The sequence below is a fragment of the Lissotriton vulgaris genome, chromosome 10 (genome assembly GCF_964263255.1).
Source record: "Lissotriton vulgaris chromosome 10, aLisVul1.2, whole genome shotgun sequence".
NCBI classification, from domain to species: domain Eukaryota; kingdom Metazoa; phylum Chordata; class Amphibia; order Caudata; family Salamandridae; genus Lissotriton; species Lissotriton vulgaris.
Window position 1 is genome coordinate 4964387 of NC_141698.1, and position 27003 is coordinate 4991389.

Consider the following 27003-nt stretch of genomic DNA (forward strand, 5'->3'; position numbering starts at 1 on the left):
GTCACTTGCGATCTGGTAAGGTATCCCAAACCAAGGGATATAATCCCAGAGTAACCGTTTAGCTCCTGTAACGGTATCTACAGGCACCCACCCCTACCTATCCCGAAAACCTACACGGTGATCAAAACATGGGAGTAGTTAACACACTTTGGTATATGGGAAAAAGTCCATTTGAGGGTGCAGAAAGAGGTGCCAAAGAGGGCAGAGGAACAGAGGGTGAGGTCTTGATCACCCTTCCAACCTTGTGTGCGAGACGCATGCCATGGAACATACTATGGAAGTAAAGAAAGGCCCCTACAAACGAGACACTGCAGCACATATCACACCACCCTTGCCAATCTGGGATTATCTACAATACAACCTGGCGAGGTGAGGAAGCAGAAAGTTTGGTGCAACCTCTTACCCAACGCGGTCTCTAAGCCACCCTTGGGACTCGCGTTCCCCTTGATCCAAAGCTGTATTTTCCTCTTTCGGAGGCTTGCCCTCGCAACTGAGACACGTCATTTAGCGTTGATTCAGGACAGAAGTCAATGCTCGTAAAATACTTGGCAACAACACAGAGTTAGACAAAGCGGCCTATTTAGTGGCTGAATTAGTTACCCCTTGAAACCTCATGATTGGGAGGCTGGTGAGTGGCACCGTTGCAGGGATTCTGCTCCTACACAGAACTGTGCACAGAAACCCAGGACCTCAGTGAATTGTGGTGTACCAAAAAACTCAGCTCAGTACCTAGAAACCCTCACCAGCTGGCATCAGTGTCACATTAGCTCTTCGTCCAAGAGCAAAGGAACCAATGATTAAACAACCCAGAACATGCGACTTAGGTTGTACTCCGGAATGGTGGGAAGCAAGAACACTCTTTCGTTATACTCTCATACCAGTCCACAACAGGAGTAAAAGGAGACAAGGGAAAGGTTCAAATATTTATTTTAACGACGTGCTCTCAGATGCAGTATTTTTGCCAACATAAGCAGACATATGATTAGAAATAATATGATCAGCATTGTTACAATTCCATAAAACACAAAAAAATAAATCCTATTACAATGATGGTGAAAATAGGTCTTATAGAGCCTAGTTATATCACCCTCCCTAGCTAGGAACTATGTTTTATAAAACTAAAGAAAGTCTCTTAGGCTTGTGTGGGGGACCCCATACCTCTAAGTTCAGCAAGAGTGAATCACATCAGGATCTGCGAAAGCTCTCTGGAAACGGAAAATCTTCCAAGTGTCTGAAATCGTGCCCATGACGCAATATTAAAGGCGCCAGAATCGCTGTTGGCTGCAGCTGCCTGTATGTTATGTCTAAAAACGTGAGTCGATCAGTCCGAACAACAGCTACCTTGTTATGATAACCTTGGAGGCTTCAGCACCCACTGTGCAGACTAGGGTCGCAATGTAAGTCTAGAGATGCCGAAAACAAGACTTTCTCATGTGAAGATATTCACGCAGCCTAACTTACAAAAACGGCTCTATGCAGTGTCGTGTGCAAAAGCAGCAAAAGGTAAAATGTCGTTTAAACCTCGAATAAGCCACGTGTGCAAACCAGGCCCAGCCCACACTACAGCACACTGTACCACTGCCCCTTCTGAGACAACGGAGCGCATTAATAAGGTTTTGAACATATTGCACGTTTTTAATAGACATCCATCTGATGGTAAGAATCCCCTTTACGTGGTCCACAGGAGCCCAAAGCTCCATTCGCCCCAAACACGTACTTCGAGTCTGTGTATAAAGTTACGCTCGGGTCTTTAGCGCGGACGCCGGCTCAGGTGACGGCAACAATTGCTGCAACTCGACCCCATTTCACAGTGAGTAAAAGACAACACTCCGCAATTCGATATATAGTCCATGAAGCATAACCCGGAACAAGGACACCGTCATTATGTCGGAGACCGGATCCATCAGCAAAATAGGTTGGTTCGCAATCCATAATGACCTCATCAGAGACGTCCACACAGACTTGGTTGCGTGCTCTGGAGCAGGGATGCAGTCACGGAGTGCCCGTCCTCGCTGGTGGGCATTAAAGAGGCAGGGTTTAGAGACGGGCACCAGACCAGGGGGACCTGGGAGCAGACCGCAACAGTGTCGGATATCTGGACAATCGGGCCGTAGAGAGGCGTTGGCCTCTGTTTGAGGTAGCTGTCGCGCTTTACAAGTGTCTGTATTATTATTAATATTAGAGTGAGTAATAGTAAAAGTCAACTCAACGCAATATTTCGCGATGCTTCAACAAAATTTGGGGCCGCCCCAGGAGACTGTGAACATGGTGGGATTCCAGCCGCGAAGGGGTCCCGCATTGAAGAGTAAGATGCGATGGACTTGTTCTGATCCTGTGACTCTGTACCAATCCTTCAAGTGCAAATCGCTTCCGTTCGTCACAATACAAAGTAACATGTTTGGCGGAATCGGGGAGTCCTAGAGCAGGCGCTGTAGTCCACACTTGTTTCATTTTCACAAATGCATTTTGGGCTTCTCTAGACATCTCTGCAAGGGCTCAGGCGTGTCTTTTCTGATATTTGGAGTAGCCCAGGACCCGCTGTCTGCAATATCCAGCCGTACCCAGAATGGTATGTACATGGGAGAAAGTTGCAGGGCGGCCAATTTAAGAATGGATGCAACTCATCCAGAGGACAGGTGGCGCTGGCCAGCAGCGGTTTCTTGACCCAAGTATCGCACTTTGGGAAGACAGAACTGTAATTTCACCATTGAAGCCTTATCCCCTTTATTAGCCAATTCATGGAAGAGTTAGTTGATTCGTCGTTTCAATGCTTGATGATGACCGATCCCAAAGGCAGGGCATCAAAATATTGTTATGTTAGTGTATTCCACAAATCTGCATAACCTATCACCCATGAGGGTATCCTGGCGCTGAGCAGGTGTGAGTCTATCCAGAGCGCACTATCACCCGGGAGGGTATCCTGGGATGAGCAGGTGTGAGTCTAGCCAGAGCGCACTATCACCCGTGAGGGTATCCTAGCACTGAGCAGGGGTGAGTCTAGCCAGAGCGCACTATCACCCGGGAGGGTATCCTGACGCTGAGCAGGTGTGAGTCTAGCCAGAGCGCACTATCACTCGGGAGGGTATCCTGGCTGAGCAGGTGTGAGTCTAGCCAGAGCGCACTATCACCCGTGAGGGTATCCTGGTGCTGAGCAGGTGTGAGTCTAGCCAGAGCGCACTATCACCCGGGAGGGTATCCTGGCGCTGAGCAGGTGTGAGTCTAGCCAGAGCGCACTATCACCCATGAGGGTATCCTGGTGCTGAGCAGGTGTGAGTCTAGCCAGAGCGCACTATCACCCGGGAGGGTATCCTGGCGCTGAGCAGGTGTGAGTCTAGCCAGAGCGCACTATCACCCATGAGGGTATCCTGGGATGAGCAGGTGTGAGTCTAGCCAGAGCGCACTATCACCCGTGAGGGTATCCTGGGATGAGCAGGTGTGAGTGTAGCCAGAGCGCACTATCACCCTCGTCTCGTCTTCCTGGTCTGCTGCGACGTCTCATCTAACTGGTCTGCTGCGCCGTCTTGCCTTCCAGAGCGGCTGACTCTGGAGCACGGAGCTCACTCTTCGGTCCCCGGCACCAGCGGAAGCCTAGCTCAGCATCATGAAACTCTGGGCAATATCTCACTTAATCTCCCAACGGCCGCCAGTGCCTCGAAACCTTACGGGGTGATATGTTTGTGCTTTACAAATAGGAACTATGTCAGTCTGCTATGCTGTCTCCTCCTCCTCCTGGTCTGCGGCTCCATGACCCCATGACCCCATGACCCCTTCAGAGACCAGAGCATTCGTAGCAGGAGACTCGCCAATCAGACCAGACGCCCACCTCTTCAGCTCTATGTCCACCCACTCCTGGTGACCCCCCCAGCCCCTCAAGGATCCCTATGGGTAGCATGAGAGGATCCACTTCTGAAGGAGTCCACCCTCTCCTGGCGATCCCCAGTCTACACAAAGTGATCCCCGAGGTCAGCATGAGGTGATCCACTTCTGAAGACCTCTTACAGATTCTCGCCAGAATCTTCTTTATTGAGACAGCCTCCGGCCCGCCCCTGACTCCGCCTCTTGGGCTTTCATCCAATCACAGCCACCCTTCATGCTGTCTGACAGCCGGGGTCCTATCCTCTCCCTTTGCTGCTATGAGTATACAAACAGCCAATCTAACCTCTACAGAGACCCTCCCCACAATCTTAGAGGCATCAATAAACAACATCACGATAGTGACCGTCATACAGACCCCTCCCCCACAAATCCATCATGACTTAAGTGTCTACTACTCAATTTCAGGTCAGCCAGTAAACACGCCTCCGACGTCTTTGACCTCATCCTTCACAATGATTTAGACATTATCATCCTGACTAAAACCCACCTCCACTCCTATCCTAGACCTCCTGGTACCGCCTAGTCACAACATAATTAGGCTAGACCGAGCTCGTAAGCTGGGGGGTGGCCTAGCCTGTATTCACAGGAACACACTCTCGATTTCTCACTTGGAGTCATCTTCCCCCTCCTCCTGTGAATACTTTTGTCTCAACATCTCAAGTAAAAACCTGCCGGTTTGCAAACTTCACACTTATTATCACCCCCTGGAGACAATCTCCCTTTCATCGAGCACCTAATGGAAGTCATCACTGGCAATGTCGACCCAGTAGTGTCCCAAATCTTCCTGGGTGATTTCACCCTTCACTGGTCTAACCCCACTGACCACACGGTAACTTGCCTCAAAACATTTTTGAAAGATCATGAACTGATTCAGCACTGAGACCAACCAACGCATAATAAAGGGGAAATTCTAGACCACATTATCTCGATGGGGCAGACCATCACCTTGGGTACCATTACCCCTGCGATTGGTCCGACCACCGCTGCATCCTCTTTTATATTAACAGGGTGGTAAGGTTGAGGAAGGCTCAGCCAAGGAAATCAAAGATCTGGAAAAGGGACCTCCGATCAATAAATTCAATCGAGCTGGCAGCCCGGTGTAAATCTGCCCTCTCCTCCCAAGCTGACCTGGTTGAGGTTCAGTCACTCACTGGCGCCTACAACTCGACCATCTCCAACGTCATGGACGTCATCGCTCCGCTCCAACAAAGAAACGCCTCAACAAAAGTATCCAAACCGTGGCACAACAATTTAAATACTGAACGCTGTAACCTTAGCGCAGCCGAACGTTCCTGGAGATCCAAACCCTCCCTGGAACAATTAAAACTCCTTAGAGATGTTAGGAGCGTCCACAGCAAACAAATCAAGAGTGCTAAGGCGGACTACTTCAGACATCAACTTGATCAAGCTGCAAACCGCCCCAAGAAACTCTTCAAACTGGTCAAACAACAATCATTGGCAGGTCCAAACCACTCTGACGCCAGAGGCAGTCTCCCTCTTGAGATGAACTTGCTTCTTTCTTCACTGAGAAATCAAGACTCCTCTCCATTGAACTCGCGTTTAAGAAGGCTCTACTGCCATCCTCTGGGTCCACACCTCCCCTTGACCTCTTAGATAACAGCAAACCGAGCAGCCTGAACACCAAGAACAACGCGGCATGGGGCACCTTTACCCCATTCAGTGAAAAAGACATCAACAAGATTCTACAGAACATCGGTCCCTCTAGCCACTTCAGTGACCCGTTGCCCCCGGCCATCTTCAAAGAAATCAAGAATGCACTCCTCCCCACCTGGACAAGGATTGTAAATGCTTCTCTATCACAAGGCACGATCCCTGTCTGCCTAAAAGCAGCTCAGGTGTCCCCTATACTAAAAAAAAACCAGACTTCCAACCTCAGTAATTTCTGCCCTATCTCTAGCATCACCACCCTACCCAAACTATTAGAAAAATGCTATCAATCCCAACTCTGTGCTCACAAAGAGAATTTCCAACTCCTAGACCAGCATCAATCCGGTTTCGGAAGGGGCACAGCACCGAATCAGCTCTCAGGCACGTTAGGGATGACATCTTAAAAATGCTCGATGAAAACAATTCCTGCCTCCTGGTCCTCCTTGACCTTTCCTCCGCATTCGACACGGTGAATCATGACAACCTCCTATCCATTCTGAAGAACAGGATGCGTTTCTCGGGTCGGGTGTTACAATGGTTCTCGTCCTTCCTCCAACACAGATCACAAAGAGTCCAGGCAAACCACTCTCTCTCTCAACCGTCTTCTGTACTCATGGGGGACCCCCAAGGGCCCGCCCTTTCTCCTATCCTATTCAACCTTTTACTGGAACCACTAGCTAACTCACAAAATTCCACAAACATTCTCTTCCATATGTATGCGGACGATACGCAACTCTATTTGAAAACCTCTTCCCCGGATAACATCATCTCGCTCAACACTACCCTAACGTCAACTCAAAATTGGTTAACTGGAACCATCCCCTACTCAACGCATCCAAAACGTAATTCTTTCTCATCTCTCCTCTGAATCACATCCCCAAGCTTGACCTTTGGTTGACTCTCTTCACTGCTTTTAACTGCACCTCCCTCCTCATAGACTCACTCAAATCTCTCGGCATCACCCTGGACAAGCACCTGAATATGAAAAATCATATCAGCAACGTATGTAAGCGAGTAAACCACTTGACGAGGACCCTGAAAAACATCAAACCATTCCTGCCACAAAAGGGTTTCAAGCAGGTGGTCCAAGCTCTGGCCTTGCCGCGACTAGACTATGGCAACGTGACCCTCTGCGGCCCACCCAAATACACCCAGGCCCCACTAAGGGTACCACTGAACGCGGCAGCCAGGCTGGTCACAGGCACCAAACGAAATGTGCACATAACCCCAGTCCTAAAATCTCTCAAATGGTTGCCCTACAAAGCTTGAATTCAGTTAAAGATTGCCGTTCTGGTGCACAAAGCCCTGCATCTCAATACTCCCGGGTACCTAGTGCAAAGCTTGAATTATCCTGTGGTGGGAGGGCCTCAAGAAGCGCAGACACTCTCCTCTTGAAACCAACCATCTTTAGGAAAAAGAGAAGTCGTCAGCGAGCCTTCTCGGGCGCTGCCGCGAAGATAGGAACACTCTTCCACCTAAAGTACGCAGAATCTCCTCAACGACCGCTTTCAAACTGGAAGCCAAAAGATTCCTAATGGACAAACTCTTACCTCAGTTGGGTGAAGGCTTCTCCTGCTCGAATTCATTGATCCTGCAGCCATTGCACCATCATTTGTTGCTGCTCTTTTACCGTATTGTGTGCCCCCCCCCTCCTAGCCCGCTATATTCCTGTGTATTGTATTCCTCTCCTTGATTTGATTGTCTGGGTATTCTGTGACTATTCCTGGTGTGTATTCTTACTTGATGTCCATATTGGATTTATGGCCTTCCTTCCATTCTTTTGTAAAGCGCTCTGATGTCCTTTGGGATCGTGTTTGGCGCTATAGAAAACTTTATAAATAAATAAATAAATGAGGACCCAGCTGGTTCTGCCCTCTAGGTGGGTGCTCCACGCTGCCCCGTGTGGGCAGGAAGGGTGCAGCGTCCATGAGGGCCCTCAGTCCGGGCCCTGTAGTCTCCCTGGGCTCTGCCTCCCTCTCTTTCTGCCCATGGACCCTGGCATGTGCGTTTCCCTGACAGGACCTGGCCTGCCTCGAGCTGCTGTCAGCCCCATGGTGCAAGGGCCTCTGCTCCTTCCTGTAACAGAACAAGACCTGACACGCCTCCCCTGCCTCTTGTTTCTTGGCAGGACTTCAATAGACCCCTGCTGCATGTTGTGGCCAGCCATGACCCAGCCTGCCCTGGCATGTCTCTGGTTACCTGGCAGGACCTGATCCGCCTCTTGCTGGGTGAATGATGAGATCAAACTTGCCTTGTGTGTGGTGCCCACTGTTCCTAACATGATGTACGTGACACAAGCTCTGTGTGTTACCTGACAGGACCCACGTGACACAAGCTCTGTGTGTTACCTGACAGGACCCAAGTGACACAAGCTCTGTGTGTTACCTGACAGGACCTACGTGGCACAAGCTCTGTGTGTTGTTACCTGACAGGACCCAAGTGACACAAGCACTGTGTGTTACCTGACAGGACCTACGTGACACAAGCTCTGTGTGTTACCTGACAGGACCTAGGTGACACAAGCTCTGTGTGTTGTTACCTGACAGGACCTACGTGACGCAAGCTCTGTGTGTTACCTGACAGGACCTACGTGACACAAGCTCTGTGTGTTACCTGACAGGACCTACGTGGCACAAGCTCTGTGTGTTGTTACCTGACAGGACCTACGTGACGCAAGCTCTGTGTGTTACCTGACAGGACCTACGTGACACAAGCTCTGTGTGTTACCTGACAGGACCTACGTGGCACAAGCTCTGTGTGTTGTTACCTGACAGGACCCACGCGACACAAGCTCTGTGTGTTGTTACCTGACAGGACCTACGTGACGCAAGCACTGTGTGTTGTTACCTGACAGGACCTACATGACGCAAGCTCTGTGTGTTGTTACCTGACAGGACCTACGTGACGCAAGCTCTGTGTGTTGTTACCTGACAGGACCGACTTGACACAAGCTCTGTGTGTTATCTGACAGGATCTACGTGACACAAGCTCTGTGTGTTACCTGACCGGACCTACGTGACACAAGCTCTGTGTGTTATCTGACAGGACCTACGTGACACAAGCACTGTGTGTTGTTACCTGACAGGACCTACGTGACACAAGCTCTGTGTGTTATCTGACAGGACCCACGTGACACAACATCTGTGTGTTGTTACCTGACAGGACCTACGTGACACAAGCTCTGTGTGTTGTTACCTGACAGGACCTACGTGACGCAAGCTCTGTGTGTTGTTACCTGAGAGGACCCACATGACACAAGCTCTGTGTGTTGTTACCTGACAGGACCTATGTGACACAAGCTCTGTGTGTGACCTCACAGGACCTACGTGACACAAGCTCTGTGTGTTGTTACTTGACAGGACCCACGTGACACAAGCTCTGTGTGTTGTTACCTGACAGGACCTACGTGACGCAAGCTCTGTGTGTTATCTGACAGGACCTACGTTACACAAGCTCTATGTGTTGTTACCGGACAGGACCTACGTGACACAAGCTCTGTGTGTTGTTACCTGACAGGACCTACGTGACACAAGCTCTGTGTTTGGTTACCTGACAGGACCTACGTGGCACAAGCACTGTGTGTTATCTGACAGGACCTAGGTGACACAAGCTCTGTGTGTTACCTGACAGGACCTACGTGGCACAAGCTCTGTGTGTTGTTATCTGACAGGACCTACGTGACACAAGCTCTGTGTGTTGTTACCTGACAGGACCTACGTGGCACAAGCTCTGTGTGTTGTTATCTGACAGGACCTACGTGACACAAGCTTTGTGTGTTGTTATCTGACAGGACCTACGTGACACAAGCTCTGTGTGTTGTTACCTGACAGGACCTACGTGGCACAAGCTCTGTGTGTTGTTATCTGACAGGACCTACGTGGCACAAGCTCTGTGTGTTGTTATCTGACAGGACCTACGTGACACAAGCTTTGTGTGTTGTTATCTGACAGGACCTACATGACGCAAGCTCTGTGTTTGGTTACCTGACAGGACCTACGTGACACAAGCTCTGTGTGTTACCAGCAATTATTAAAAACCCTATCCGGTTCTCCTCCTTGAACTTAGTCGGCATCCCCTCGGTCGACTATCTCGCGCTGAGACTGGAATCCTCCACCACTCCACTTATTTGTGTGTTAGTTTACCGCCCCCCCAACCTATGCCAAATTATCCTCTGCTGTTTGGCGATATGTTATCCCAACTTATCATCAACAACTCAAAAATCTTGGTCTCAGGCGATTCTAATTATTGGCCTTCCGACGCCAAGGAGAATGCCTGCTCCTTATCTTTTACCGATCTCCTTCCAGCATGAACTGTCTAACACATATAAAGGCAGCTGCCCACATTAAGGGCCACATTCTGGATCAGGTTTGGACATCCAACCTGGACATTTCTACCCCTTTCATTTCACCCTGCATCTGGTCAGACCATTTTATAAGTTCCTTCTCCATTATGGCTACCCCCAGCCTTGGCAGACCCAAGGAAGGTAACCTCTTGGCCCGGAATTGGAACAAGGCTAATCTCAATGACTTTGCCACCCTCCTCAAAACCTCCATCCCTTCCAGTCTGGGGTCTATTGACACCCAAGCCTCTGCCCTCACACACTGGCTGGAGTCAGCCAGTGACATCGTGGCTCCACTCAGACAGATAAAACTTAGACGTCCGCATGATACCCAAAAATGGTTTACGGATGATCTCAAAGCCTTGAAGTTGGGCCTTAGGCAGGCTGAGCGCCAGTGGCGACATGGCTATGCCCCTGACATGAAACTACGCTTCACTACCTTGCTCAAAGATTATAAATTGGCGGTCCTGCGAACCAAAACCACCTATTTCTCAAATAAGATTGCCAGCTCTGCCACCAAAACCAAGGACATCTTTTCTATTGTCGAGGAGTTGTCAAACCCAGACAGGATCACCCCTAAACCTCTTCCCTCCCGGGCACTCTGTGACTCCCTAAATCTTTTTTTTTTGTGGAGAAGATAGCCAACATTAAGAACAGTATTTTATCTTTAGTCCCACCTCACCCCCTTGGGTCCGATTCCACCCTGCCTTTCCTCAACCCTAGGCAGTTGACTCAGATCCCTTTAATTTTGGAGACAGAGTTCCCCGCCCTACTTAAGAAGGTTGCCTCTGGATCCCCCACTGACTGTTGCCCCCCCCTTAGTCCTCCGCGAGGCCTTCACAGTCTGCCCCTCTCCCCCTCTGGTACTGTTGAACAACTCTCTTTCCTCTGGCACTGTTCCCGGGTCATTCAAATGTGCCGAGGTTACGCCCATTCTTAAAAAACCCACAGCAGACCCCACAATTATGAGTAACTTCCGCCCCATCTCCCTCCTTCCCTACCTTAGCAAAGTCCTTGAGTCCCATGTGACTAATACCTTTAGTACCTTTATCGAGGACTCTCATTTCCTCGATCCCCAACAGGCTGGCTTTAGACCCAATCAATCCACGGAATCTGTTATACTTTCAGTCATGGAGGAACTGCGTAGAGGAGCGGACTCTAACATCAGCCAGGTCCTGGTGCTCCTAGATCTGTCGGCCGCCTTTGACACGGTAGACCATGACATTCTGGTCGACCGTGTCGAGGAGGCCGGCATCCAGGGCTTTGCCCTGGCCTGGGTCCGCTCCTTCCTGAGCAACCGCCATCAGGCGGTTCGGCCCTCTCAGTTTTCCGCGGACGAGGTTGAGCTAACTTGCGGCGTCCCGCAGGGCTCCTTCTTATCGCCCCTTCTTTTTAATTTATATCTTACCCCCTTATCCGTTCTTTACGAGGCAGCTATGTCACCGCGTTTAATTACGCGGATGACATTCAGCTGGTCTTCGATATTAACTCTACGGGCCAGTCTATCGACAATTTCCAAACTACTCTTTGTCACATCAGTGACTGGATGGGGCGAATCATTTAAAACTTAACCCCGACAAGACAGAACTTCTGCTTGTCGGGGGTACAATCAACCCCTGGAACTCCACCTTTTGGCCCACAAGGTTGGGCACCCCCCCTAATCCTGTCAGCCCAGTGAAGAGCCTTGGGATCATAATTAGTAATGACCTCACAATGAAATCCCAGATTAGCGCGGTGGTGTCCTCCAGCTTTTTCCAGTTGAGAAAAATCCGTAAAATTGCCCGCTTCCTGACCAATGAAGCCCTCACCCTGGCCTTATTGGCGCTAGTCATCTCCAGGATAGACTATGCCAACTCTCTTTATGTTGGCATAAAGAGAGTTGGCGGCAGGTTAGAGGCGGCAGACCCGAGAGCAGAGGACGGCCCGGGACCAGGGTTCGATTCCCGACGCGGCAGGTTTCTGGACCAGGGTCAGCGGACTCGATAATTCTCTCGCCTCGGTGCCCACTCTGATCAGCGATCACACTCGGCAACTCTGGGCATTAGCTTGCCTCATCTTCACTAACGGCCCCACCAGACCGCCGGGGATGCCTGGTCTCACCCTGGAGATACCCATTAAGGGACCATCTCTCAGGGAAGCCAGGAAGGGTTTCGCAGCGGTCGAAGCGCGGAGATACTCCTCCGGGAGTCGATCCTAGCGCTATATAAACCTGCATTTATTTATTTATTTATTTTTTTTTGGCATACCGGCATACCAACTAAAGAGGCTACAACTGGTCCAGAACACGGCAGCACGGCTCATTCATCGCCAACCCAAACACCAACACGTACGCCCCCTTTTAAAATCTCTTCACTGGCTCCCTGTCGCTGAGCGGTGTCAATTCAAACTGGGCTGCGTTATTTTTAAGTCCCTCGTTGGCACAGGCCCCTTGTTCATCTCTTCACTTCTGCACCCATATGTTCCTTCTCGCAACCTCCGTTCCGCCCACCTGGCCCTACTCCAGATCCCGACCTTCAAACGTAAAAAACAGGGAGGACTAAGGCTCTCATTCCTTGCCCCTTCCTTTTGGGACGCCCTTCCCCTAGGCTTAAGACTGGCCTCCCCCCTAACCCACTTCAGGTCTCTCCTAAAAACCCACCTGTTCCGCAAAGCTTACAAATAATCTTCTCAGCCCCATGGACTGTCTGTTTTTTTCTTTCTTTGCTTTCAGCGCCAAGAAACCGTTAGGTGTTAGCCGCGCTTTATAAATTCTTTTTACATTACATTACCTGACAGGACCTAGGTGACACAAGCTTTGTGTGTTACCTGAGAGGACCTACGTGACACAAGCTCTGTGTGCTGTTACCTGACAGGACCTATGTGACACAAGCTCTGTGTGTGGTTACCTGACAGGACCTACATGACGCAAGCTCTGTGTGTAGTTACCTGACAGGACCCACATGACGCAAGCTCTGTGTGTTGTTACCTGACAGGACCCACGTGACGCAAGCTCTGTGTGTGGTTACCTGACAGGACCTATGTGACACAAGCTCTGTGTGTTGTTATCTGACAGGACCTACGTGACACAAGCTCTGTGTGTGGTTACCTGACAGGATCTACGTGACACAAGCTCTGTGTGTTATTACCTGACAGGACCTACGTGACACAAGCTCTGTGTGTTACCTGACAGGACCTACGTGACACAAGCGTTGTGTGTTGTTACCTGATAGGACCTTCGTGATGCAAGCTCTGTGTGTTATCTGACAGGACCTGTGTGACACAAGCTCTGTGTGTGGTTACCTGACAGGACCTACGTGACGCAAGCTCTGTGTGTTGTTACCTGACAGGACCTACGTGACGCAAGCTCTGTGTGTGGTCACCTGACAGGATCTACGTGACACAAGCTCTGTGTGTTGTTACCTGACAGGACCTACGTGACACAAGCTCTGTGTGTTGTTACCTGACAGGACCTACATGACGCAAGCTCTGTGTGTTGTTACATGACAGGACCCACGTGACGCAAGCTCTGTGTGTGGTTACCTGACAGGACCTACGTGACACAAGCTCTGTGTGTTACCTGACAGGACCTATGTGACACAAGCTCTGTGTGTGGTTACCTGACAGGACCTACGTGACGCGAGCTCTGTGTGTTGTTACCTGACAGGACCTACGTGACGCAAGCTCTGTGTGTTGTTACCTGACAGGACCTACGTGACGCAAGCTCTGTGTGTGGTTACCTGACAGGACCTACGTGACGCAAGCTCTGTGTGTTGTTACCTGACAGGACCTACGTGACGCAAGCTCTGTGTGTGGTTACCTGACAGGATCTACGTGACACAAGCTCTGTGTGTTGTTACCTGACAGGACCTACGTGACACAAGCTCTGTGTGTTGTTACCTGACAGGACCTACATGACGCAAGCTCTGTGTGTTGTTACCTGACAGGACCCACGTGACGCAAGCTCTGTGTGTGGTTACCTGACAGGACCTACGTGACGCAAGCTCTGTGTGTGGTTACCTGACAGGACCTACGTGACACAAGCTCTGTGTGTTGTTATCTGACAGGACCTACGTGACACAAGCTCTGTGTGTGGTTACCTGACAGGACCTACGTGACACAAGCTCTGTGTGTTGTTATCTGACAGGACCTACGTGACACAAGCTCTGTGTGTTACCTGACAGGATCTACGTGACACAAGCTCTGTGTGTTGTTACCTGACAGGACCTATGTGACACAAGCTCTGTGTGTTACCTGACAGGACCTACGTGACACAAGCGTTGTGTGTTGTTACCTGATAGGACCTACGTGATGCAAGCTCTGTGTGTTATCTGACAGGACCTATGTGACACAAGCTCTGTGTGTGGTTACCTGACAGGACCTACGTGACGTAAAGCTCTGTGTGTGGTTACCCGACAGGACCTATGTGACACAAGCTCTGTGAGTGGTTACCTGGCAGGTCCTACGTGACGCAAGCTCTGTGTGTTATCTGACAGGACCTAGGTGACACACGCTCTGTGTGTTGTTACCTGACAGGACCTACGTGACGCAAGCTCTGTGTGTTGTTACCTGAGAGGACCCACATGACACAAGCTCTGTGTGTTGTTACCTGACAGGACCTATGTGACACAAGCTCTGTGTGTTGTTACCTGACAGGATCTACGTGACACAAGCTCTGTGTGTTGTTACCTGACAGGACCTACGTGACACAAGCTCTGTGTGTTGTTACCTGACCGGACCTACGTGACACAAGCTCTGTGTGTTACCTGACAGGACCTACGTGACACAAGCTCTGTGTGTTGTTATCTGACAGGACCTACGTGACACAAGCTCTGTGTGTGGTTACCTGACAGGACCTACGTGACACAATCTCTGTGTGTTACCTGAGAGGACCCACATGACACAAGCTCTGTGTGTTGTTACCTGACAGGACCTATGTGACACAAGCTCTGTGTGTTGTTACCTGACAGGATCTACGTGACACAAGCTCTGTGTGTTGTTACCTGACAGGACCTACGTGACACAAGCTCTGTGTGTTGTTACCTGACAGGACCTACGTGACACAAGCTCTGTGTGTTACCTGACAGGACCTACGTGACACAAGCTCTGTGTGTTGTTATCTGACAGGACCTACGTGACACAAGCTCTGTGTGTGGTTACCTGACAGGACCTACGTGACACAAGCTCTGTGTGTTACCTGACAGGATCTACGTGACACAAGCATTGTGTGTTGTTATCTGACAGGACCTACGTGACACAAGCTCTGTGTGCTGTTACTTGACAGGACCTACGTGACACAAGCTCTGTGTGTTATCTGACAGGACCTACGTGACACAAGCTCTGTGTGTTATCTGACAGGAAATCGCCGGCTTCATTCTGTGGGTTGTCTGTAACAAACTTACTGTTACATTCGGTGTGTTGTTGTGTGACACGACCAAGCTCGCTTCATTCTGTGTGTTGTTCTGTGATGGAACCTAGCTGGCTTCATTATGTGTGTTGTTCTGTGATGGAACCTAGCTGGCTTCATTCTGTGTGTTGCTGCCTGCAAGGTCCTAGCTGGCTTTATTCTGTGTGTTGTTGTGTGAAAGGACCATAGCTGGCTTCTATTATTGTGGTGTTCTGTAACAGGACCTAGCTGGCTTCACTCTGCCTGACTGGACTTAGCTGGCTTCATGCTGCTTCTGCTCTTACTGTTCTCACTTCTTACAGGATCTATGTTGCTTCTGCTCTTGTTGTTGTTCTCATGGGATCTAAGTTGCTTCTGCTCTTGTTGTTCTCTTGGGATCTAAGTTGATTCTGCTCTTGTTGTTCGCACAGGATCTAAGTTGCTTCTGCTCTTGTTCTCACAGGATCCAAGTTGCTTATGCTCTTGTTGTTGCTCTCTCTTCTCACAGGATCTAAGTTGCTTCTACTCTTGTTGTTCTCGTCTCACAGGATCTATGTTGCTTCTGCTCTTGTTCTCACAGGATCTAAGTTGCTTCTGCTCTTGTTGTTCTCGTCTCACAGGATCTAAGTTGCTTCTGCTCTTGTTCTCACAGGATCTAAGTTGCTTCTGCTCTTGTTGTTCTCGTCTCACAGGATCTAAGTTGCTTCTGCTCTTGTTCTCACAGGATCTAAGTTGCTTCTGCTCTTGTTGTTCTCGTCTCACAGGATCTAAGTTGCTTCTGCTCTTGTTCTCACAGGATCTAAGTTGCTTCTGCTCTTGTTGTTCTCGTCTCACAGGATCGAAGTTGCTTCTGCTCTTGTTCTCACAGGATCTAAGTTGCTTCTGCTCTTGTTGTTCTCGTCTCACAGGATCGAAGTTGCTTCTGCTCTTGTTGTTGCTCTCTCTTCTCACAGGATCTAAGTTGCTTCTACTCTTGTTGTTCTCGTCTCACAGGATCTAAGTTGCTTCTGCTCTTGTTCTCACAGGATCTAAGTTGCTTCTGCTCTTGTTGTTCTCGTCTCACAGGATCTAAGTTGCTTCTGCTCTTGTTCTCACAGGATCTAAGTTGCTTCTGCTCTTGTTGTTCTCGTCTCACAGGATCGAAGTTGCTTCTGCTCTTGTTGTTCTCAAAGGATCTAACTTACTTCTGCTCTTATTTTCCCAGGGTCTAATTTGCTATTGCTCATGATGTTGCTCTCACAGGATCCTAGTTGCTTCTGCTCTTGTTGTTCTCACAGGTTACAGTTGCTTCTGCTCTTGTTTAACCCTGGGCAGAACTCTACACTACACTCAGAAGTGTGCGTAGTTTGCCTAACTACGCTCTACACGAATTGCACGTAGCACAGTGCAAAAAAGCGTAGCAGGCATTTTTTGCTCGCTCGTGGCCCTCAGCGTCAAGTTGGCGAATGTGAGTGAGCAAAATCAGCATCCCGGCGAGACTTTTTCCTCGTTCGCGATCAGCAAGATCAAGTTGCCGATCTCGAGCGCGAAAAATAAACCTCCCGGCGAGATTCTCAAAGCGAGGAGGTCCGGTTTCTCATTGCAAGTGGTTGCGTATACTTACGACCGCTAATAAAGACAAAATACCTCAGCACACCCTTCTCATTATTTCTGCACGCGGTAGTATCAGTGTAATTTGACACAATCCTGGTAATCTCAGTGCCCTGTATAATTCAGTCCAAGAACAGATTATGATCTCAGGAGGTTATGATAGAATAGTCCAAAACAGGTCTCCTTGAATTGAAGTTTGTTTATTCTCATATACCACAGGAAGAAAGCAGCCGACGCGCGTTTCGCCCACAGGGCTTTTTCAAGGCTTGTAGTAATTTTTCTTCTAGTGACTCTGGTACACAACGGATATTCACAATATAGATTAATTGAATTCAGTCAGTCCCAAAGTATGAAATAGGTCTGCTTTTGTTATTCACTCTATATTAGAGATGAGAATGCGTCCAATTTTAGAGAATGTATTAATGTCCTTTCCAAATGAGTTATTGTAAACCCAAATTAGACAACATCCAACCCAAGGTATGGGTTTTACTCCCAGAATCTTGATAAATCCAAGGATAGATCTATTTCACAGCAGCAGTTCGTATTGGATTCACTTGGGCGCGATACACTGCCCTTGCTGCTGTGAAATAGATCTATCCTTGGATTTATCAAGATTCTGGGAGTAAAACCCATACCTTGGGTTGGATGTTGTCTAATTTGGGTTTACAATTACTCATTTGGAAAGGACATTAATACATTCTCTAAAATTGGACGCATTCTCATCTCTAATATAGAGTGAATAACAAAAGCAGACCCATTTCATACTTTGGGACTGACTGAATTCAATTAATCTATATTGTGAATATCCGTTGTGTACCAGAGTCACTAGAAGAAAAATTACTACAAGCCTTGAAAAAGCCCTGTGGGCGAAACGCGCGTCGGCTGCTTTCTTCCTGTGGTATATGAGAATAAACAAACTTCAATTCAAGGAGACCTGTTTTGGACTATTCTATCATTACCTCCTGAGATCATAATCTGTTCTTGGACTGAATTATACAGGGCACTGAGATTACCAGGATTGTGTCAAATTACACTGATACTACTGCGTGCAGAAATAATGAGAAGGGTGTGCTGAGGTATTTTGTCTTTATATGTGTAACCCAAGTTTCCCTTTGGATCTTGGGAGGAAACGACACCTTGGTGGGTAGGTGTCATATACCTTCAGCACCCTCGCCTTAGTTGCAATTGCTTAATGACCTATTGTCACGATTATACTTGGCGTAACAACTTGAGATGTGCGGCTCAATCTAAGCAAACCCATTCAATATTGCTGTAATACTTACGACCGCTAGCGAGAAAACGACCGCTTGCACTGTGCAAGATGCCGTTTGCAATGACTGCACTGTGCGGGCAAGCATCCGGCACTGTGCAATCAGCGAGAACAGCGTTTTCACTACCGCACTACGCAGTTCGCATAGCTATGCGAAGTGCACTTCGTGTAGCTACGCACAGCGCTACTACAAGAACTACGCCCAAGTTAACTCTTGTTGTTCTCACAGGGTCTAAGTTGCTTCTGCTCTTGTTGTTGCTCTCTCTTCTCACAGGGTCTACGTTGCTTCTGCTCTTGTTGTTTTGTTCTCACAGAATCTAAGTTGCTTCTTCTCTTGTTTTGTTCTCATGGGATCTAAGTTGATTCTGCTCTTGTTGTTCGCACAGGATCTAAGTTGCTTCTGCTCTTGTTGTTTTGTTCTCATGGGATCTAAGTTGCTTCTGCTCTTGTTGTTGCTCTCTCTTCTCACAGGGTCTAACTTGCTTCTGCTCTTGGTATTTTCCCAGGGTCTAAGTTGCTACTGCTCATGATGTTGCTCTCACAAGATCCAAGTTGCTTCTGCTCTTGTTGTTCTCGCAGGATCTATGTTGCTTTCTCTCTTGTTTTTCTCACAGGATCTATGTTTCTTCTGTTCTCGCTCTCACAGGATCTATGTTGCTTCTGCTCTTGTTGTTGCTCTCTCTTCTCACAGGATCTAAGTTGTTTCTGCTCTTTCTGTTCTCACGGGATCTAAGTTGTTTCTGCTCTTTCTGTTCTCACGGGATCTAAGTTGCTTCTGCTCTTGTTTTCTCGCAGGATCTATGTTGCTTCTTCTCTTGTTGTTCTCACAGGATCTATGTTTCTTCTGTTCTTGTTCTCGCTCTCACAGGATCTAAGTTTCTTCTGCTCTTGTTCTCTCTTCTTACAGGATCTAAGTTGCTTCTGCTCCTGTTGTTCTCACAGGATCTAAGTTGCTTCTGCTCTTTCTGTTCTCACAGGATCTAAGTTGCTTCTGCTCTTTCTGTTCTCACAGGATCTAAGTTGCCTCTGCTCTTTCTGTTCTCACAGGATCTAAGTTGCTTCTGCTCTCTCTTCTCACAGGATCTAAGTTGCTTCTGCTCTTTCTGTTGTCACAGGATCTAAGTTGCTTCTGTTCTTTCTGTTCTCACAGGATCTAAGTTGCTTCTGCTCTCTGTTGTCACAGGATCTAAGTTGCTTCTGCTCTTTCTGTTCTCACAGGATCTAAGTTGCTTCTGCTCTTTCTGTTGTTCTCACAGGTGGACGAGGAGGACGACCCTGACCGTGGGCAGCCCTGTAACGCCTGTGGAGACACTTGCCCCGGCTTCTTGGCACACGGATGGAGGTGAGAGCCTGCAGCGCGAGTATCAGTCCTGGACATGTGTCCACTGTGGACCTCTTCACTGTCCCCCTACAGCTGTAGCCTCCACACTGTGACCTCACAGCCCACCCTCGGGCACGAGCTTTGCTCCCAGTCAGGGGATGCACGTTCAAAGATCGCACTGGGAGCCCGCCTTCGCGCTGCTGGTGCCCAGGGCCACAATCTTTGTTGGCATCTCCCCCCACAAATCTCCTTCTCCACAGATTCCCTCACTACCAGCCTCCACCAGTGCCCCTCATCTCCCCACAGCCCCTCTCCCATGCGCTTTGTTTTATAGCGCTTCTCATACCAGTGTTGGGTGTCATGGCACTTTACAGATACAATGAATCATACGTGTGTAAGTCAGTCTATAAGGAATGCTTCATAAGCCAACGAGGGGTACAAGGGGGAGGAGTCACACGCCATCCATACTAGTGGGCAGCAGATTTTAAGAGTGTTTGGTCTGAAGAAGCACAAACTCAGGATTAAAAACCTACCACAGTGGTTGGGGTTGGGGTTGGCTTTACTAATAAGAACGTGTTCATAGCTCACTGAGCTATATTAGGATTGTAACTTATGAACTACAAGAAACAACGGATCTCTGAGACAAAAGCAGTAACCCACTGCGCTAACCAAAGAAAATACAGTTCCGTGATCTGCAGGGCACTCGTTCTGTGTAGCATGCACCTTAACCCTCTGCGTTACCTTCTGATCAGTGGAAACTGCCCTGGGCAAAAGATCTCCCTCCACAGGAGTTTTCGCGACATTTGTTGCTATTGCCTGAAAACTGCTGGACACACAAGGAACTCTGCAGCAGGTGCTTTTGAAGCCAGTGTTATTTCTAAACACCCCCCCCCCCCCAGGGTGAGTGGCAGGTGCAGCTGCACCAGTTTCACCTCCATGGAGCCGGCCCTGCCCGGACCCTTTGTAGAGTGTGTCTAACCCTTCCTGCGCAAGGATACCTGAACCCACATCGAGTGGGGCTGGAGTCCGCGCAGTCTGCCCTCTCTCCGCGGGCACCGGTTCATTGCTCAAGGTCACACTCCACTTGTCTTTTTTTTTCTCCTGTTTTAGTTGCTGCTGCGCGTCCCCCGCCCCCGCTGAAGCCCTCGGGGGTGCGTGGGTGGGGGCGGGGCCTTCTTTGCACCTTACCTCATCGGCTCCATCCCTGCCCCTCCCGTGTCCCTGGCACCGGCTCCTGGCATCCCTGGTCCGCTGCTGCCCCCTGGCGGCCGAGCCTGGAACCGCCTCTGGTGCAGTCAGTACACAGGCCGGGGTCAGGGGTGGAGTCAGGGGTCAGGCCAGGGTCCTCGGGTGTGGGGGACAGGCCTCCTCTCCAAGGCCTGCCCCCCACCCTGCCTTAAACAATTCCTATCCGACCTGGGCCTACACAATCCAGAGACACCTCCAAAAGTAATTCACGTCCTCTTGCTATTTGGAGGAAGACTTCCCACTACTGATATTTTTTTACTTTCCATGACCATGGAAGTGCCTTCCCAGTGTTTTCCTGTGGTGGGAGTGTCTACCTTTTTGCAGTATTCTCCATGTACTTGTGTTCGGTGCCCTTTTGTAACATGCACACTTCACTTTGCCCTTGTAACACACGGTTGCTACCTCTCACATGTTTTTACCTTTGATACTTGCACAAGTGCCACCTTGCCTACGTAACGCCTGTTCTTGTGCCTAGCACTTATTGCAGTGTTATACCTCAAATTATACTCTGTTTTCTCTTATAACTACACACTTGTCACTTTTCCTCTTGTGCACTTTTGACTACCTCATGTATTTTTGGTTGCTCACAATTTTTACTACCTCATGTTTTTTGTTTGCTCACAATTGTCACTATTACCTTATGTAAGTAACGTATGTTTTAGTAATCTGCTCTTCTGTAATGTTTCTCATTATGTTTCATTTCTGTTCCTAATGTGAAGCGCTCTGACGCCTCCGGGTAAAGTCCGTGCTATATAAAAATGCATAAATAAATAAATAAATAAATAAATAAATCCGCATCAATGCACACTCGCCGCGCGCCCAGGATGCGAAGGTCTGCACGAGTGTTTCCAAGCCCTGCCCTGAGCCTTCATCCCCACAGCCTGCACCCTCCTCCTCCTCACCCAGGGGCTCTTCCTAGCCCTGAGCCTTCATCCCCTCAACCTGCAGCCCCTCCTCATCCTCACCCAGTGGCTCTTCCTAGCTCTGAGCCTTCATCCCCACAGCCTGCAGCCCCTCCTCATCCTCACCCAGGTGGTTCGTCGGTGGCATCTTTATCCCGGATTAACGCCGGAGGAGGGCGCCTGACAGATGGGCGGCCCGGATTAGCTCTCTCTCTTCCCCCCCCCCCCCCCCGAGAGTTAAAGCCCCCCCCCCCCCCCCCTCTCCTGAGCAAAGGTCTCTCTGGATTGGATGAATGTGAGACTGCTGGTCTTCCAGTGAGTGAGGGTCTCTCGCCTCTCTCCCTCTATACATGACTCCTTATGTCATCCTCTCCCCCCCTTCTAGTGAGTGGTTATTTACTCTGCTACTCTCCCTCTATACATGACTCAGCATATCTCTCTGCGCCTCTCCCTATATACACCTATACATGGCTCATCATATCCTCTGCTCCTCTTCCTCTATAGATGACTCGTCATATCCTCTGCACCTCTTCCTCTATACATGACTTATCATATACTCTGCTCCTCTCGCTCTATATATGAGTCATCATATCCTCTGCGCCTCGCTCTCTGTACACGACTCATCAATGAGTCATCATATCTCTCTGCTTCTCTGTCTCTGTACATGACTCATCATATCCTCTGTGCCTCTCCCTCTATGCATGACTCCTCATATCCTCTGTGCCTCTTCCTCTATACAGCTAAACATGACTCATATCTCTATGCATCTATCCCTCTATACATGACTCATCATATCTCTCTCCATCTATCCCTCTATACATGATTCATCATATCTCTGTGCGCCTCTCCCTCTATAGTGACTCATCATATCTCTCTATAGATGACGCATCATATCCTCTGCACCTCTTCCTCTATACATGACTTATCATATCCTCTGCTCCTCACGCTCTATAGATGAGTCCTCATCCTCTGCACCTCGCTCTCTGTACACGACTCATCAATGATGAGTCATCATATCTCTCTGCTCCTTTCTCTGTACATGACTCATCATATCCTCTGCGCCTCTTCCTCTATACATCTACACATGACTCATATCTCTATGCATCTATTACTCTATACATGACTCATCATATCTCTGTGCGCCTCTCCCTCTATACATGACTCCTCATAGCCTCTGCTCCTCTCCCTCTATAGTGACTCATCATATCTCTCTGCGCCTCTTCTTCTATGCGTGACTCATCATATCCTTTGCTCCTCTCCCTCTATACATGACTCATCATATCCTTTGCTCCTCCCCCTCTATACATGACTCATCATATCCTTTGCTCCTCCCCCTATATACATGACTCATCATATCTCTCTGCGCCTCTTCCTCTATACATGACTTATCATATCCTCTGCTCCTCACGCTCTATAGATGAGTCATCATATCCTCTGTGCTTCGCTCTCTGTACACGACTCATCAATGATGAGTCATCATATCTCTCTGCTCCTTTCTCTGTACATTACTCATCATATCCTCCGTGCCTCTCCCTCTATGCATGACTCATCATATCCTCTGCGCCTCTTCCTCTATACATCTACACATGACTCGTATCTCTATGCATCTATACCTCTATACATGACTCATCATATCTCTCTGCATCTATTACTCTATACATGGCTCATCATATCTCTGTGCGCCTCTCCCTCTATACATGACTCCTCATAGCCTCTGCTCCTCTCCCTCTATAGTGACTCATCATATCTCTCTGCGCCTCTTCTTCTATACGTGACTCATCATATCCTTTGCTCCTCTCCCTCTATACATGACTCATCATATCCTTTGCTCCTCCCCCTCTATACATGACTCATCATATCTCTCTGCCCCTCTTCCTCTATACATGACTCATCATATCCTCTGTGCCTCTTCTATACATGACTCATATCCTTTGCTCCTCTCCCTCTATACATGACTCCTCATATCCTTTGCTCCTCTCCATCTATACATGACTCATATCTCTCTGCGCCTCTTCTATACATGACTCATCATATCCTTTGCTCCTCTCCATCTATACATGACATCATATCCTCTGTGCCTCCCCCTCTATGCATGACTCATCATATCCTTTGCTCTTCCCCTATACATGACTCCTCATATCCTTTGCTCTTCCCCCTCTATACATGACTCATCATATCCTTTGCTCCTCCCCCTCTATACATGACTCATCATATCCTTTGCTCCTCCCCCTATATACATGACTCATCATATCTCTCTGCGCCTCTTCCTCTATAGATGACTCATCATATCCTCTGCACCTCTTCCTCTATACATGACTTATCATATCCTCTGCTCTTCACGCTCTATAGATGAGTCATCATATCCTCTGCGCCTCGCTCTCTGTACACGACTCATCAATGATGAGTCATCATATCTCTCTGCTCCTTTCTCTGTACATTACTCATCATATCCTCTGTGCCTCTACCTCTATGCATGACTCATCATATCCTCTGCGCCTCTTCCTCTATACATCTACACATGACTCCTATCTCTATGCATCTATACCTCTATACATGACTCATCATATCTCTCTGCATCTATTACTCTATACATGACTCATCATATCTCTGTGCGCCTCTCCCTCTATACATGACTCCTCATAGCCTCTGCTCCTCTCCCTCTATAGTGACTCATCATATCTCTCTGCGCCTCTTCTTCTATACGTGACTCATCATATCCTTTGCTCCTCTCCCTCTATACATGACTCAGCATATCCTTTGCTCCTCCCCCTCTATACATGACTCATTATATCTCTCTGCCCCTCTTCCTCTATACATGACTCATCATATCCTCTGTGCCTCTTCTATACATGACTCATATCCTTTGCTCCTCTCCCTCTATACATGACTCCTCATATCCTTTGCTCCTCTCCATCTATACATGACATCATATCCTCTGTGCCTCCCCCTCTATGCCTGACTCATCATATCCTTTGCTCTTCCCCCTCTATACATGACTCATCATATCTCTCTGCGCCTTTCCCTCTACATGACTCATCATATGTGTCTGCGCCTCTTCTTCTATACATGACTCATCATATCCTTCGCTCCTCCCCCTGTCTGCAGGAAGATTTGCCAGCACTGTAAGTGCCCCCGGGAGGACCACGCTGTCAGGACCATCCCACTGGATCTGGAGAAGATGATGGGCCGCCTGATCTCAGACTACCAGCGGCACTCCATCTCGGATGACGACTCTGGCTGCGCCTCCGAGGAGTACGCCTGGGTACCACCTGGACTGAAGCCGGAGCAGGTATGGCAAGCCCTGCGGTGGCATCCGTCCTAGGGATGTGCCCACTTAACTGGGTTCCATGGGTACCTTCTCTGGGGATCAGATAGAGGTTTGCCTCACTTTGTCCTATTTCCAAAGCTCTTAATCCTGTGATAGGAGGGTTTTCTGCTTGAAACTATGCTGGATTCACATGCTGTGCATTATTCCGCCATCTAGTTGTGGGCTACAGCCATGCACAGAAGCCATGTCCCTCATGAGGACTTCACCCGTAAGCCCACAGTGGCCCGTGACCACCATCTGAGATTATTGTCTCTGCTGGTTAGTGTGGGACAGAATATCCCGGGCCTCTACAGCATTAACGGTACCCGAGAGCGGCAAGCTTTCGTACTGTAGAAGGGCGCTCGTGGGATCGAGGCCACAAAACCAACATTTGGAAGGTCGGGAGTCCTTCTCTAGATACCTCCAGGACTTGCACTGTAGGAGGTCTAAGTTGTGGAGAATGTGTGGTCAGATGTTTTGTTTTCTGCTGTGTTTTGTATGACTTGGTGAAGGACAGATTGCTGTTCTGTTTCCGATCTTTGCGGCATCAAAGATACTCCAAAGTGGAACAAGCTGAAGGTGTGCAAAGCAGCTACTGTGCCGCAAGGTGAGAAGATCTGATCTGTCTTTTAAATTGCAGATGAAATCCCTAAAACGTGAGACGTTGGGCTCGTCAGGCCCTGGCACAGGGATTGGCTCAGGTAACCTCGATGCCGTGAGCTGCGTTTACAAGAGGTTGGTCCCAGCTCCCAGGATCAGGGCTCGGATGGAAAAAGAGGAACAATTCTCCAAATCGGACATAGACATAAGGGGAGGTGCGATGTATGGACCACAATACGTAACTGGTGATGAAAAACTGTTGATACAAAAGAATTACCTTCAAGCTCCTCACACACGCCTACAAAGCCCTCCACGAGGCAGGACCAGCATATCTGAACCACCGCCTCTCATTCCGTGTACCCGCCAGACAATTTCGCTCTGCCCTAGTGGCCCCGCCCACCGTCCCACGGATCCACAAGACCAGAGCCGGAGGAAAATCCTTCTCCTACCTCCCCACCAAGACCCGGAACACCCTGCCTCTCCCCAGCGCTCACCCAGTTCAGAAAGGAGATCAAGACCCGGCGCTTCCTTCGACTGAACCCCAACACCCAGAACGATCAGCAGCCCCTCAACGCCTTGAGACCCTCACGGGTGAGTAGACACGCTCTACAAACCCCTGATCGATTGATTCATTGATACGGAAGAGGTTAATGCTTGTAAAGCCTCCTCCAGACTAACAAATGTTTCAACTGAAAGTTCCTACATCACCTTCGACGTCGAAGACACGGACCTTCCGAAAGGTGAAACCAAAGCTGTGAATCTTTAAGTAGGTTTCCCACGGCCATCTTCTTTCTTGAAAGCAAAGACGCCGGAAGGATCCAGAGAACGGCCCAGACTTGCTCTAAAGAGAAGGATCAATATTTAAAACAACCTAAAATGAAAATAAAGCGTCACAAGATATTGTAGCGCCAAAATCTCAGAAAGACCTGACTCTGAAGATTCAAAGTGATTGAGTGAAGCGTTGAATCACGTCATTCCGCAAAGCACAGACCATAAGAGGAGGTGCCGGGATCCGGGTGAGTGCTGCATGCACTGGCCCCCATGCGAGAGTCGCACCCACCCCTGGGGGGCGTGAGGGGGCTGCGAGGTGGAGGGGACACCCCACACATAGACCAAGAATGCCCTCAAGAGGATGAGGCAACATCTGTGGCAAGGGGTCCAGGCGCACTCTCCACAGCAGGGTTGAGACCCACCTCCCAGAAGACCCTCGTCTCTATGTGCGGATACCACCCGGACTAGAGAAGCGGCATGGGGTCCCACGTGTGCAAGAGCAGAGACATGGAGCTTCTGCTGGAAGTGCTTTTAGCTCTGCTGTCAGGAAGGTCAGAAAGGGGGAAGAACATTTATAAAAATTACAAAAACTGTGCACATAATGTAAAGGAAATCCAGGGCATCCCCGCGGGGTCCTGTTTATGGACATGAGGAACCAGGCTCAACTGTGGACCCCGAAAGAAAGAGATCACAACGAACAGATGCGACTGCCCCCCCGGCCACCTGAGTCCCTCTCGTCTGACCCCCTC

The 27003-nt window shown here is 49.1% G+C and overlaps 1 protein-coding gene across 1 annotated transcript in view; it reads left to right on the plus strand.

Moving 5' to 3' along the window:
• The window catches only part of PRICKLE3 (prickle planar cell polarity protein 3), a 129647-nt gene that overhangs the window by 41333 nt on the left and 61311 nt on the right, over positions 1–27003 (plus strand). The window contains exons 2-3 of the mRNA XM_086940158.1: positions 19362–19447; positions 24682–24865. Coding sequence (XP_086796284.1) covers positions 19362–19447; positions 24682–24865 — 270 coding nt within the window. The remainder of the gene's footprint in view (positions 1–19361; positions 19448–24681; positions 24866–27003) is intronic.